This window comes from Thunnus albacares, chromosome 1 (genome assembly GCF_914725855.1).
Source record: "Thunnus albacares chromosome 1, fThuAlb1.1, whole genome shotgun sequence".
Lineage (NCBI taxonomy): Eukaryota > Metazoa > Chordata > Actinopteri > Scombriformes > Scombridae > Thunnus > Thunnus albacares.
In genome coordinates, this window is record NC_058106.1 from 34,856,188 (window position 1) to 34,871,669 (window position 15,482).

Here is a 15,482-nt window from a genome sequence, read left to right on the forward strand (position 1 = left end):
AAGGTTTGTTCTCTATATATGTAAGTTAAATGTACACTTTAAAGTACACGTTTACATACCGAGGGGATAAGTGATAAACATTTCTTCCAAGATGCTGTATCGTTAAACACTTTACTAAAATTATCTGACACAATTATTCATTATATCATCTGCAAGTATGCAGTTAAATTATAGCTCGCCTGAGGGAATAACTCATCAAAAACTGCTGTGTCATCAAGACTTGGCGAGCAATTCAAACTATGATAGTTTGTACCATTGTGATAAGTGATTTCCACCGATGTTGAAGAACAAATGTTCAGACTTAGATGGGAGGAAAAAATGATTCATGTGTTTGGTCTGTTTTTTTGAGGGAGGTGGGGTGGTGGGGTGGTGTGGGGGGGGGGGGGGGGGGGGGGGGTTGGACTGGCTACAGTAATAAGATACATGACAGTGATGGAAAATCTTGTCAAGAAGTTGAATTTTACGACGAGTTATTTAAAAATGCATAAAATGTTTCGCAGCATCATTTTGATCCACTTTAGCACTTTATTTTTTTAACAGCACCAGTGGGATTAACACACTTTAGTTCCACCTTTGACAATTCTGATTAGTTATGTATCCATCTATAATTTTGTCATCCTGTTTATCCAGGCTGTATTTCTATCTGCTCTTTTCTGTACACACAACATCTACTACATGTCTATCTGTCCTGAAGTCTATTCCATTTTTTCCCCCATTAAAACGGTTGTTTTGGGGATTTTTCTTTATCCGAACCGAAGGTCTGAGGATAGAGGATGTTGTAAGATCTGTATGCTGTACAGACTCTAAAGCCCCCCTTGGAGGCAAATTTGTTATTTATGATATCATATTGGGGTATACAAATAAAATCGACTTGACTTGAAGCAATTTAACAACCCAGATTGTTTTAATGTTCTTATTTTGAAAATGCAGTAGACCAGCAAGTCACGAGCATAGCGTGAGAATAACTCCGTGAGAAATGGAGGCAACTTGCTGTTTTTGTTTGACCGACTCCGGAAAAATGAATTACGTAGGCCAAAACACACTGGGTCAGTATCAAGTGTCAATCAACTGTTGTACTATAGTAAGAAGTTGCTATGAAAAGGCAATATATTTCCACCTAATGAATGTAAGTACAACAGTCAATCTAATTTTAGCTCTGTTTTGGTCTACGACTGAGAAAAAAAAAAAAAAAATTGGCTCCTTAGTTGCTAGATGTTCCACTTTCTTCACCACCTAGTTGCTATCTTTGTCTGTCTGCCGTTTGGTGCGGTTCTGGTGAGCTTGTTTGCTAAAAACAGCTGCCTGCTGTCGCTGGAAACGGAGCTGATGAGAGAAGTGAGACTGTAGACTGTGAATGAGCTAAAAGAGGTGAAAAAGCTCCATAAAGCTGCTGAGAGTTGCTGATAATTCTTAGTAGGTTCATAACTGCAAGTGGCCCCTTTCATATTACATGTAGGAATTTGAGTTTACAGTATATAAAGGTCCCAGCCAATTCTCCTTACTAAAATAAGCCTACTATATTGTACACACTGGGGAATATCCTGTATATACACTGCTCTATGAGCAAATTTACATTTACCATATTACCATACAGACATGGAAGTTATTGGTACCCTTGCATTTTATGAAAATAATGCACCATTCGCCCTGATAAATGCATGTCTATGTTTAGTTTGCAGTGGAACAAAACAAAAAAAGTTGTGAAAATAACTGAATTCATGCTTTCATGCCTGGATACAATTATTGGTACTCTTTAGAAGTTGTAAGAAGTAACTGATTTGTAGTGATAGTTTAAGCAGACTAGTGTGTTTTAATTAGTATCACAGGTGTTTTCAATCTTATAATCACTCATGCAGCCAGTTTAAAAGGAGAAAATTACTCACTCTGCTGTTTTGTGCCACTGTTTGCATCACACTGAACATGGAAAACAGAAGGAAAAACTAGAGAGTCTGAAGACATTAGAGAAAAGGTAACAGCCAAGCATGGTCAATGTAAAGGATACAAGACCATCTCCAAAGAGCTTGATGTTACTGCAACCACTGTTGCCAATATTATTAAGAAGTTTAAGGCTCATGGAACTGCAGCCAACATCTCTGGGTGTGGTCACAAGAGGAAAATTGGCGAGATTAAACAGAAGGATTGCTCAAATGGTCGAGAAAGAACCAAGAAAAACTTCAGTACAGATCCAAGCTGATCTTCAAGTTCAAGGTACAATAGTTTGAAGTCGGACCATCCGTCACTGCCTGACTGAAAATATGCTCCGTGGTTGAAGACCCAGGAGGACCACACTTCTAAGAGGGAGACACAAAAAAGCCAGACTGGACTTTGCCAAAATGCATGTTGACAAGCCACAGTTCTTCTGGGAGAATGTGCTTTGGACAGATGAGACTAAATTAGAGCTTTTTTGGTAAATCACACCAACTCTATGTTTACAGAAGAAAAAATGAAGCCTTCAAAGAAAAGAACACAATGAAACATGGAGGAGGCTCAGTGATGTGATGAGGTTGCTTGGCTGCCTCAGGCACTGGGCGCCTTGAATCTGTGCAGGGCGCAATGAAATCAGAAGACTATCAAGGCATTTTGGAGCTGAACATACAGCCCAGTGCCAGAAAGCTGTGTCTTAGTCACAGGTCATGGGTCTTCCAGCAGGATAATGACCCCAAAACATACATCAGAAAGCACCCAAGAGTGGATGGGAAGAAAATGTTGGACCGTTCTGAAGTGGCCTGCTATGAGTCCTGATCTGAATCCCATTGAACATCTGTGGAAAGAGCTGAAACCTGCATTTGGGAGACAGCACCCATCAAACCTGAGAGAACTGGAGCAGTTTGCTCAAGAAGAGTAGCGATGGAGATGTGTAGAAACCTTATTCAGAGTTACAGAAAGAGCTTGACTGCAGTTATTGCCTCCAAAGGCTGTGCTACAAGAAAATAAGTTGTGGGTACTAATATTCTAATATTATTTAGTTTTATTGTATTAAATAATATGTTAAGTTGTAAATCAAAAGCAAAGTTTCAGTTATATTCTATGTGAAATAAAGAATAATGGATACCATATACTTCTGTCAGTTTCACCTTAATACAGAGAAAATTTAGTTTTTAAAAATCCACCAACTAAACAAAGTTAACTCGCTCAGCTCTGCATCAATCTATGAAGTCAGATGTTGCAAAAACATGTCTGTTTTCAAAACTGCGTGCTGGATTTTTTTTTTTCCTGGCCTGAAATGTTGAAAATAAACTTTGCTTGCTGAGCTGACTCATCTAAAGCATTAGTGAGACACAGATAGGATCGCTCCATTCACAGTCTGCTGCATATTCAAGACATGTACAACAAAACATCAGCCAGCCAATCTAAGGCTGAGCCAAAGACAGCCTCGCTGAGCCAACAGTGTTATCAGAAAATGACAATCTTCTTGTCGGTTTTTTTGGCACTAAACGGGCAAATGAATTTAATGTCAAATGAACCTTGTATTACTATTAACAATATGGCAACCATTTAAACTTTTTTTTTTTTTTTTTTAAAAAAGGGAAGAACATTGCTGCGGAGACAGTTATCACATCACTCAAAATCTGAAGCATCAACATGCTTCAACAAGCTTGAACATGTGAGCACAACTGCAGCCTGCAACAGACCCTCCTCTCTAGAGACATTTCTGCAACACCACACAGATGTGATAGAGAGAAAAAAAAGTTCAATGCAATAAATATTTACCACTTAAAAATCCACTGTGGATCATTTTAACTGCAACTGGTCCGATTGGAAAACCACAAATAACATTCCAAATTTATCTAAATGACCCTAAATCTGTGACTTTTCAGTTTTTCTCACACATAAAGTGATCTGAGAAGTACTGACGAAGGAGAGAAAGTATTTACAGACAAACATGGTTATTTGATATCATGTGTCACCGGGAACGGGAGGTATACACATCAGTATTTGGAGCTGTGTGCACCGGCAGTTATGGGATTAGGAAGGCTTACCTGCTTTGTAGGCTATTGTGTTGGTTTTGGCCACAGACTTCTTATAACACAAGTAGACAGAGGAACCCCACTGAAAACAAGAGCATAATAGAAAAAGTAAGCATATTGTCTTCTATCAGTGATGCACACACCCGCTGTCAGGACCAGTGAGAGGAAAAATTCATCATCCCATGTTCCATTAAACTTGGACCAGTTGTCCAGTTTGTTACAAAGTTAAATTCTTGAGCAGGAAAATCAGACTAGTTTATACAGGATTAGTCGAGTGGCTTTAAAATGTTTACGCCCAATAATGACTTAATACCAGGTTAAAGTCTGTTGAGCAGAGTCTTGTTTTGAAATTTCTGCTTGTTGATGCATTCGAGGAGGAACGAGTATTTGAGAGATGAGTCAGCTGCTGCATAACAACAACAAACCAAATTCATTTTATAGTCCGTGTTTGCTTATTTTTTGTCATCTGTGCCTTGATCTCTGATTATGTTTGTTTGAATACAATGCTTTTAGTAGCAAACATTGAAATTTTGATTATTAAAGTGTGGTTGAACTTGAATGCACCACCAAGGAGAGATTTTGAATTTTTTTCTGCTTGCAACATTATTATGCAACAAAAAAATGACATTTTGAAAACAGAAGTGTCATGTAATGTTCACTGTGATGAACCACGAATCAAGAACAAGTTTCAGGCCACTGTGAGATCGTTTCTAGGACTGTAGTCTCCCAGTCGACTGGTCGATTAGTTAACTGGTCCATATGCTCTCGTCCGACCAAATTCTCATTGGTCGAATAATCTCCGTGTTACTTTCATAAGGAGAAAAGTGCTACATCAACAGCCTTCCAGGATTAATCCATTATTTCATGCGGCGGGAGGAACAGACTAACAAATTACCTGTAAAAATGTATTCAAAACACCCCCGTTGTTTTCACAAATTTGAACTCGCCCAACCTAATGGAGACTGCTGGGTCCAACTGTACTCAACGTTTACTGAACGTTTACTGAATCAGTGTTTCTCCTATAATTATAACAACGAGAACTCCTGTCAGGTCAAAAAAATATTTTTAATACCAAAAATAACGCCGAATATTTCATTCGGGAATCAATAGCGTTTGGGAGTCTATGGGCAGCGCTGTTCCGGTAGTGAGTCAACCTCTGTGTCGTTGCCTGGGAAACTATTGGTAGCGTAACTCCGTTAAGGAATACGTCATGGCGTAGTATGTTTGCGTAGCGAGTGGGGACAGAGCGGCAGGAAAGTGACGGTGGATGCGAGCGGAGCAGAGGAAAAGGTTAACGGTAAGTTGTCAGTCTGGCAGTAAATGTACAGTACAGACTACAGTGTGTCAGTTAATAAATGCTAAAAAAGTCACGTCTGTTGTTTCCCCAAGTGCTGGAAAAGTGAAGGTTAGCTCCAAAGTTAGCAACAATGGGTTAGCATAACCTGAGGAGGCAAAACAGAGAAATAGAGAAATGTGCACTCTGTCCCGTTACATCCAACCTCCCCGCGACTAATCGATCAGTTAAAGATGATGTACGATTTCAGTCGACCAAGGATTTCTTTGGTTGACTAACTTACAGCCCTAATCATTTCTATACTTCATTTGAAACATGATTATCAAAAAAGTCGCCAGTGTGGTCCTTCAAAAACCAGAACACAGTAGTAAAATAAATGACTTCTTTGAAATATATTGAATAAAAATGCAGCAGAGGTGAAAATTTAAACCTCTATTATAAACCTCCCTATGAGGCCAGTGAATGTAACAATTAATAAACAGGAGCATACAGCATAAAGATGTATCAGATCCCAACCAAGAGCCCACCTCCCCCCCAGGCATTTTCATCTAGTAACTAAACTATTAGAGAAGCAACGATACATCAAATAAACACATCCTATTTGTGACAATAAGTCACTGTGAGAAATCTGGTCTATTTGCATTCAATCTTCCACAGCACGAAAAAACATGACATGAAGTATGCTTCAAGTGCTGTACTGATATATTAAAATGGTCCTCAGAGCTCCCACATAAGGCAGCTTGAAAAATTAGCTGAATAGCAGCTAGTAGCTAAATCCCACTTTTATTGTAGGCGCCTCAATTTTCTTCTTCATGCCCCACAAGTCTCTGTAGATTTATATACAACCTCTAAAATCCTTCCTGGCACACTTGCTCTCTTGCTTGCAGAGATTTTAAGACACATGTGCAACCACACAAACACATAAAAAGTTGTGGGTTCGCCTCTGCTATGAAACAACAAATGTAGAGCAAACTGACAGAGCGAGAATATCTACAGTATTGTAATATATCTCTGTGTGTGTGTGTGTGTGTGTGTGTAGGTGGGTAGAAAAGAGATGAAGAGAACACGACAGGCCAGAGGTGGATAAAGAGAAAGAGAGAGAGAGTGAAGAGGAAACTAAATACAGGAGTAGAAGCCATAAAGCTCAAGAATCTGCTTCTCTCCTCCAAAAGAAACAAGACTGAAATAACATAAACACACGCGTTAACGCCACAACACAAGCATAAATGTAAATATATAAGCATGTAACTGTGGGAAGGGAAAGGATGTATGTGTGAATGTGTATGTGTGCACAGAAAGAATTAATAAACTGAAGGCATCCTGCAAAAACTGGCCTGAAATGCATCCAAACCCAAACAGATCACAATCTCCGCTTGTTTAGTTTTATTTCTTTGAATTATTTTGTTTTTATTGTTTTGTTTTGTTTTTATTTTCTTCACATGCCGTCCCCTGTTAGCAGTCTGTGTCCTTTTATGTTTTGTAAACCGATATCATCTCATGTCGTCTCTCTACTTGTTATTTTGTCCATACTGCACTAAATGGTGGATTTAAAAAAAACACATAGACACACACTCACGGCATTTAGAAAACTTCCTGAGGCAACAGAGGAAGGTTTTACAGAATTTTTCCATAATTGGATGCATTAGCGAGCTCGAGAACCTCACCTGGGAGCTGAAATTTCTCCGAGCTACTGAAAAAAACCACAATTAACTCAAAAAAATGTGAGCTGTGAGTCTATTTTCATACTCTCTGTCCTGCACGACTCAACGATACGTTTAAGGTTGAGACTTTTTTTCCAAAACAATTCATCATTTCAGATTGTTTACCTGAGAAAAGGCTCAGTATCATCTCGTATTGCTCACTAGTTAAAGTTACAGTTAAAATCTCTCCTTTAAAACGTGTGAAGAAGGATTTGGGGGGGAAGTGAGGCATCAGAGTGGAGTCTTCTAACTTAAGCACATCTTGACATTTTGAATTCTCTGACGAGACGAGCGATAAATTAAAAATGTCATGACACCCACCCTCATACGTTATGTTAATACCTTGTTATGTTCCACACATTCAAAGACTTATTCCGTGATGAAGTATTTGACATTTTTTGGGGTTCCCACTTCTCTTCAACCTGACTCGTCTACTAAAGTTTCCTATATTTTCCAGAATTCCTTGTAAGAGAAACCACAAGATCAATTCAAGTTTGGCATATAGGCACTAAGGTATAGTTTGCAAGGTGTCGGCGCTGCGCTCTCATATATCCATCCTGCTGCTTTGGGTTTAGAAATTGATGTCTTGACCTCTTCTGCAACACATTTCTCCCTGCATGATTGTTGAAAACTGTTGCAGAATGTCAAAGCAAAACCGGTGGCGGTAGAGAGAGAAGCCCTCGTTTTGATGTTCTGACACCTTAAACGTGGAGCTGGGATGTAAAAAAAGTGCACCGTCAGTAGTGTTTCAGTGTTGGGAGAGACTCTCTCACCATGCTGCTGTTGAGATTCTTCTCCACCTTGCAGAAGGTGTGCGGAGGCGTCTCCCCCTTGCTCGGGATGATGATGCAGATGTCGGTGACTGCCAGGGCGGCGTGCGGCTGGCTCTCGGGCGCCCGTCGGTAGGTGACGTAGATGCGCTGGGAGGAATTGCCGCTGATGTTGGCCGGTCGACCGGAGGGTGTGGTCTGGATTATGTGGCAGCCCTGCTTCAGCCGTTCCTTCCACTCATACAGAACGCTGCGGGGTGAGGCAGAGCACAACGGTCAGCCAAACAAAACTCCACATCGGCGTGTGATTCGAGCGTAGAAGTGATGAACACAACATGCAGTTATGATCTCACTGGCCCAATTAGGTGGAGCTCCGAGTTTAAGCATAAAATTGGACGTTTCTCCAACTTTTTTTTTAACGGTTGACAAGATGAAGCTGATCAAACTAAACGTCTGCTTTGCACCTCATGACCTGTGAAGCAATATTTTATGCAATTTATGATAAAACAGTCAGATTTATGAACCTTGGAGGTGGCAAATAAAGCCAAACTAAATAACTTTTGTCAAACTCACAGAGAGCTCGAGTTGTTATTAAGCAAAGGTTTATGAGACATAAGTAAAGACTGAAGGGAAAATTTGTAACACATTATAATGATACCTGCTGGTTAAAGAAAGACAGCGCCGCATGCACCATTTTCCACTTCAAATAACAATAACATGCCAGCACATAAACACACATCACAGGGAAACTAGTGTCATCTAGAGTGAGGAGCTCCAGCTGCCTTCAAACTAAAACTGTCAGCCAGGTCTTGTGGTGAAGTAATCACTGCCTTAAAAAAAAAAAAAAAAAAATGACTTTGCTATGAAAAGCCAGTGTTTGACATAAAAGCTGGGTGGATACATATTGTATGGTGTTGTATTTAGAGGCAGCGCAAATGCTGTAAATCATTTTTATGCTTTTTCACTCATTACTCACTTGTTTAGCTAAATTAGACTTTGCTTCTACTTCTCCAGACAGCTGAAGTTGTGTGAGGAGGTTTTGCACAGTATTTTTTTTTTTTAAAAGGAGCTTTATTTCAGGTGATTTCTGCTAGAAAATTGCATAATAAAATATTAAAAGACATTTGAAATAAAACCCTCAGGAAAAAAAAAAAAGAGCAGAGGAGCTATCTCAGACAGAAAATGCCATATTTAATCCTGGTGGAAACAGTGGAAGTGACAGTGCTGCTCCTTGTGTTCCTCTCTAGTCCTCAGTATTGAACAAAATTGCTGTTTATACGATCACAGATGGTCACAGATAATACTAATTATTTCCTCTGCAGGCTGAGCAACGATTCACTATCACACAGAGCAATAAGGGAAAATGGATATAAATGATGGGTACACTTGTGTGCACACACACACACACACACTCAGCTTCCCATTAGTCCTACCAGTGTCTGAAAAGTGCAACCCCTCTGGTCTTTCAGCACGCAAAGGCTGCTGATACGGTCTAAGCAGAGCCTCTGTGTCAGTGCCTGATAAGCACTGCACTCTGTAGTGTCAGAGGCCAGTATTGGCCTCCTTAGCATTGTCACCACCTGCCTCAGCCAGCCAAGAGGTGAGAGAGGACTCAACAAACCCTATTGAATCCCTCCAGTTCAAAAGATGAGGAGGACACCTGTAACCGCGCTTCACAACACTCTTTTCACTTTTTTTGTTGAGAGATCACAATGAGGGAACGACTGCAAAGCCGGCAGAAAGTAGCTGCTGTGGAAAACTGCTGCACAGGAGGAATTTTCAGGCAGAGCAGAGCACTTTAGCTTTTCAAAGTATGGACTACCTTTAAGACTGTAACTGTACACCTCACTCACAATAGCAAGAGACAGCAGGACAAAGATTCATAAGCAGAAAGCTGAAAGTAGAAACAACAGCAACCAGAATATTTGCTGATAGCAGCAGCTGATTGTAAAGAATATATACATTCTTATCAATAACTTTTTATTCTTTCGTTTCAGCTTCTTATTTATAAGGATTCATTTAACATAACAAGACTCCTTCATAACTTACCCCAGGTCAGTTAGCGGCGGCTTGTCGCGTCCTCGCCTGTAGCACAGGAAGATCTGGGGCGCCATGAGGCCGCCGTTGTTAAGATCGGCCGAATGGCCTGTCGGCGTCGTCTCTATGCAGGTGAACCCCGGCGGCACCTCCTCGCCCATCGAGCGGATCACCAGCGCCACGTCGGTGATGGGCGCCTTGGGTTTGGCCGTCTTATGGCAGACGTCGTCAAAGTGGATCTCCTGGTCCAGCGGCTTGGACGGGTCCGTCAGACCGGCCACCACGAAGTAGTCGGCTACACGAGGGCCTTTGTCCTCCATCATCTTCCATCCCAGCCGACTGCCTGCACGGTAGCCGAGGAAAGGAAAGGAAAGGAGGAAGACAGACACGGAGACACAGACAGGAAGAGAAAGAAAGAGAGAGAGAGAGAGAGAGAGAGAGAGGGGAAAGGGAGATTAATTTTCGTTGTGGAAGCAGGTACAGACGGTTCTTGCGCCTTTGCTTTGGCAGTGAAATAAGAAAATCTGACAGTCATAAATCTTACTGAAGGGGAGGCCGGTAGAAGGGCAAATTTAAAAAAGCGGGGGTAAAAATGTGAAGAGGAGAGGGGCTTCCGTTATGTGCCAGGTAGCCATTTACAGTTTAGACAGTTAGTCTTTGACCAGACTGGCTTCAGATCACATGACCAGCTAGAAAGGTTCAGTGTCCCAACTCAAGGACACTGAGAAAGAACATGCAGCTCTGAAGTGGACAGAACATTGTTGATGTTGAGGGTTTTGAACCTTTCTCTAATTCTAAAATGTGAAAAACCCCCACAGTTAAAGCCCGGCTGCCTGCACAGACCTGAGTGTGCATTTTAAAAAGGGAGCAATGAGGTGTTTCTTCACACTTGACATTCTGCCTTAATTGCAGGCCGGTCCCACATAAAAACCTGCTGATTAGAAGGCTTGTGATATCATGAAGCCTATTAAGCAGAGTAATAAAACCCAAACAGTAGTTTCCCTTAATCTATCCAAAGAAGGGCATGTCTTGACTGCACAACATCACACACACACTCACTGCAGAGAGGCACACACACACACTGAAAGGTAAACCGACACGGCTGGTTAAACGTGCTAAAAGCACGGAAACACACGAAATGTCACTTTTTAGTGAATCTCCAAACGACAGGGAGGACATTTTTCTGTTTCAGACACAGGAGAGAGACCCAACATTTGCAGCTCTCTGAGGATAACAGTGACTTTTCAAGATCAGCGTTACTTTGATGCGACAAGGCACTTCACCGCTGATTGTTTGCCGTGTCGTGATCACAGCGCCGTTTCAAGAAAACAGAGGAGACGGAGACCGCTGAGGTCAGAGTCTAAAGACAAAAACGATGAATGAAAAAAAAAAAGAATTTAGGCCAAAGACACAACTGTGAACAAAACTAATGGTGTGAGGGAGAAACTGTGGCAACATGCTCAACAAGTGTCGCTGCTAAATTTGTGTTTCTGCTTTCTTTTAAGGGGAGGTTTGTTTAAATTATGAGTGTGTTCAGTTCCCTCATGATCAAAGAAATGCTCAAGTTTTCTCTCCAAGAGCACAAAAAAATAAATGAGCTCACAAGATCACCTACACACAAGAACACATTTGTATCCGTCACACCTCAAGAAGAAAAGACTGTTTCTCCTCATTACTGTCGCCATTTTTACCCAATTATTCTTCTACAATAACATATACAGGCATTACTGTCTTAAGCCTGATGTGACAGCGTGTGGGTAAAGAGATGTTACATAATATTCACATATACACTTTAAACAGTCTTGCTCGATGCTAAAGTGCTGAAGAACAAAGAAATACTGTAAGTCAGTTCTGCTTTTTTTTTTTTTTATCCTTTTGCAGCCTCTGGGTGTGGTGGTGTTGAGTCAATCTGCCTCAGTGACCAAATTCATCACTCAACCTCTTGACACTTGAGCCTTAGAGACATGAGTGTGTCTCTGTGAGTTAAAATGAAACTTTACCTCCCCCCTCCACCCCCCACCCCCACCCCCAACCGCTTCTCTCGCCCTTCTCCTGGTCAGTCATGCAGACGCAGAACGACACGTCGGGTTCATGACAGCTGAAATCAGGAGGTGTGAGAGACACGCACGACTCGAACGTGTCTTCAGGTTTTTACATAAAACACAGTTATGCACAGATTGTAAATACTGTAGAGGATGTGAGACCTTTTCTGGACAAAGATGATTTATCTCTTTGAAAAACACGAGCGAGTCACAGTCAGCTAGAATTTTCTCACCCGGATAGCCGTTTCATTACAACCAGATTTGTTCCTGCTCAATTTAATTCTGAACAATTCCACTGGACGAGGCCTGTGATTCCAAGCGTATGCAGTAAGAGGGTGTGGGGGGAGAGAGGTTTAACAAGGAGGGCGTGTTAGCTAAGCTAAATGTGTTGGCTCAGGGAGGAAGGTGAAGACGCTGCCAACTCCGGTCTATGTGATGCTATACTAGCAAGACTCCAGCTGCTACCGAGGCTACACAGACCGCTGCTAGAGCCTCCTTTTATAGGAGGCTGTTGTAAGTCAAGAAGACACCAAAGGAACTAAATATTTCTCTGTTTTGACCTGTACCAGCGAATGTCCTTCCATCTGCGCATTTGGGATTTCTGGTCTTTGTCTTTGAGGAGCTTTGATGCCAAAGTTTGTCTTCAGTATCAAGATCCTGCAGACTGTCTTGAAGGCTGCAGGCTTCAGCAGATGTAACAGAACCGCATTTCTTCATTAACAGTTTTGTTGTGTGATGTAATGGGTGATAATTAGCAGTTTTAGACACAACATTTGGTGGAGAAAGAAAAGGTTTTGTTTACATAAAAGCCTAGTGGCATAATGAAATGATCTTTGCGAGGTCAATGAGCCAAGCTTATATACAAATAAACAGCAATTTGTGTTCCTTTCTGTTGTCATTTCCAGCTATTGACAGACGGTGAGAAAAACGCTGGTTCACCGTGTTCTGGCTCTTACGCTCGGGTTACAGATGCATCTCACCTCATCGCTTCCCTTCCTGCTAGAAACTGATGAGAAGACTGTCGGTGCTCGGTGCGCTGAGCTATTTCTCTTTGCCAAGTGATGTCTGGGCAGCTGTGATAAGGCAGAAGTTGTGAGGTGGACCCGGGCCATTCAGTCTTAATCCCACATCTTACATCAACCTCGATTCTGGCAGCGCTCTTCTAGTTATCAGCTGGAGGATAATTGGTTAAACTAAGAGTGACCGCGGGAGTTCTGAGGGCCACACATCTGCACGGCGTCCTGAGTCCAGGACCACCGTCCTGCTCTCCACTTCCTGTCCAACACATAGAGCAGGTTCATGAACGTCCCCGGGACGCTCGTATTACAACACATCGGTTTAACACCCGAAGGACAGGATGTTGGACACGTGCTCATTTCTCTTTCAGAAATGTTTACATGGGAATTTAACACAATATGAAAATGCAACAGAGAGCTAAAAACGGGTCCAAACACATCATCATACCAATCCGAACAACTGAGGCACGTGGAAAACAACAGCACGTGTAAAAAAAAAAAAAAAAAAAGAAAGAAATTTACACGCAAGGCCGGCTCAAAGTTGTGGGACAGATGCACACACGTTGCCGTCATTGCACCTTCATGTCTGCTCATAACACTCTGCCATTAAAAGCCTGCATGTGAGCATGTGTCTAGAAAAGCCTGACAGGCTGACAGACAGCATGACAGTGTGTGTGTGTATATGTGTGTGTGTGTGTGTGTGTGTGTGTGTGTGTGTGTGTGAGAGAGAGTGAGCACAAGGTCCTGAGGTCACATTCCTGTATTTCACAGACATAATGAAAGGCAGAAACCAACATGGTCAACACGTGTGGTTTTGTCAGCGCCAGGACAAAGTCATGTTCTATTGTTTTTCATTTGCAAAACACTCAAATCTCACAGAGTCTATGTTTAAAATTAACTATAATATCATATGCAACGTATAATGAGAGGAAGGATGGCATTGCGCCGGGTGTCGGCCGGCGCGGCGGCTATCTCCCGTCTTGCAAATGACTGCAGCTTTATTGACCCGGAGAGGGATTTTTGCATTTTGAGTCTCGACTGACTCGGGTGTTTGTTTCATAGGACGCACAGTAAGTACAGTTAACTCCTCACTTAGCACAAACCCCCGTAACAAAAAAAAGATGTTGACCTAATTTATTGCAGTCCCACGGATGCAAAGCAAAGCAGTGTCACCCCTCCAAACCACCCCCCCCTCCTCCTCCTCCTCCTCGTTAGGCTGGCTACAGAGTCACATGACAGGCCGAAGAATGACACTCATCCATGCCATGCTGTCAGCTTGCTAAAAATACAAAGCAAACCAAACCGGGGTGGTACTGTCGGCACACATTACATAAGGATTACATATATAAACTGTATATGTAGGACAATCCTGAACTCCCACTGATATCAATCCGCCTTTCTTGTCTTTATGCTGCTCTCTTTGCCTGCCCTATATTTCAAGTATATATAAAATTCAACATTATCAAGTTGGCAGGATGAAAAATGAATTCTGTATCTCACAGCTCACAGCCATCGGTGAATCTGAAGGTGATAGCGAGGTGAGGATTTATAGGTCACACCACAAAAGCTTCTGCTGCATTGCTGTGATACTAAAAAATATTAACTTCATGTAAATAAAAAAAGAGGCTCGATCCGTGCAGCTAACAGTTAACAAATTTAGCAGAAACATCCTTTATCCAGATCAGCCTTGAATTTTTGATGCGTCAAATATGCTGAGAAGGCACAACAAGACTATTTTCAAGCACAGATCATCACTGGATTCCCTCCTAGGAACCGCATCCAAAACATGCAGAGCGGTGACTCACGCCGTGCCTGACACATAAGAATGAAAACCTGCATGACATCTTAAGTGGTCTAAATCCAAATATCTTAATTTTCTGGCTTCCCCTACCTCCCCCGGCCTCTGGCAGACTGACCTGGAAGGGAAGTCTCGCCTTGGTTTTTTGGAGGTAAACGCCCAAAGAGGAGTCACGATTTATTCCTCTCAGCATAAAAAAAAAAGCTGTGAATGTTTAAGAGGGGGGGTGAGGGGGGGGGGGGGGATGTGCTCGGGCCAAAAGCCTCTTTAAAAGGTCACTATGGAGCTCTTCACAGTGGTCCTCAGGCACTACAGAAAATATTTATGTGTTTCTGAATCATTTATGATGTGTGTTCATTCAGCACAAATGCCTTAAGATATCATTTTCCCCGAGATTTTTGCAGAGTGTTTTTGTGAAGTAGAAATCTTTTGCCTATGGAGCGCATTTATATGATGCGGTTAACATGCACGGATTATCCGGGCTCTGTCTGACACTCTACAGTACAGATAGGTAGAGGAGAGCCGGGTGGGAGCAAGAGAAGCAAAAGAAACAGAGTTGATGGAAAAGCACCACAGGCCCAGAAACCTGAAACTAGGCCACATGAAGGGCCGGGTGCCAGAGCTGTAGACAAAGCTTCCCAGCCCAAACTCGCTGACTTATAACCACAGCAGGAACTCAGGGAGGAGTTCGATAAGATGTCCAGACCCTCAGTCGCTTCCACAAGGGGCTTGTTTAAGACAACGTGACAGGGGAACGACTTCCAGCTGTCTCCAGTTAAGGAGAACCGGGGGCCAACGAAACTCACCAAACAGACTCTGGTCCTAGGCTCCGATGGCCCGGTCGTTGGCTCTGGGCT

At 42.2% G+C, this 15,482-nt stretch overlaps 1 protein-coding gene across 6 annotated transcripts in view; it reads right to left on the reverse strand.

Moving 5' to 3' along the window:
* LOC122985410 (C-myc promoter-binding protein-like) overlaps window positions 1-15,482 on the reverse strand; it is an 84,097-nt gene that overhangs the window by 56,757 nt on the left and 11,858 nt on the right. For all 6 annotated transcript variants that reach the window (XM_044356065.1, XM_044356049.1, XM_044356057.1 and 3 more), the window contains 3 exons: window positions 9,782-10,112; window positions 7,736-7,982; window positions 3,981-4,050 (listed from right to left, as the gene is read on the reverse strand). In XM_044356065.1, the coding sequence (XP_044212000.1) occupies window positions 3,981-4,050; window positions 7,736-7,982; window positions 9,782-10,092 (628 nt within the window). In that variant the 5' untranslated portion in view covers window positions 10,093-10,112. The remainder of the gene's footprint in view (window positions 1-3,980; window positions 4,051-7,735; window positions 7,983-9,781; window positions 10,113-15,482) is intronic.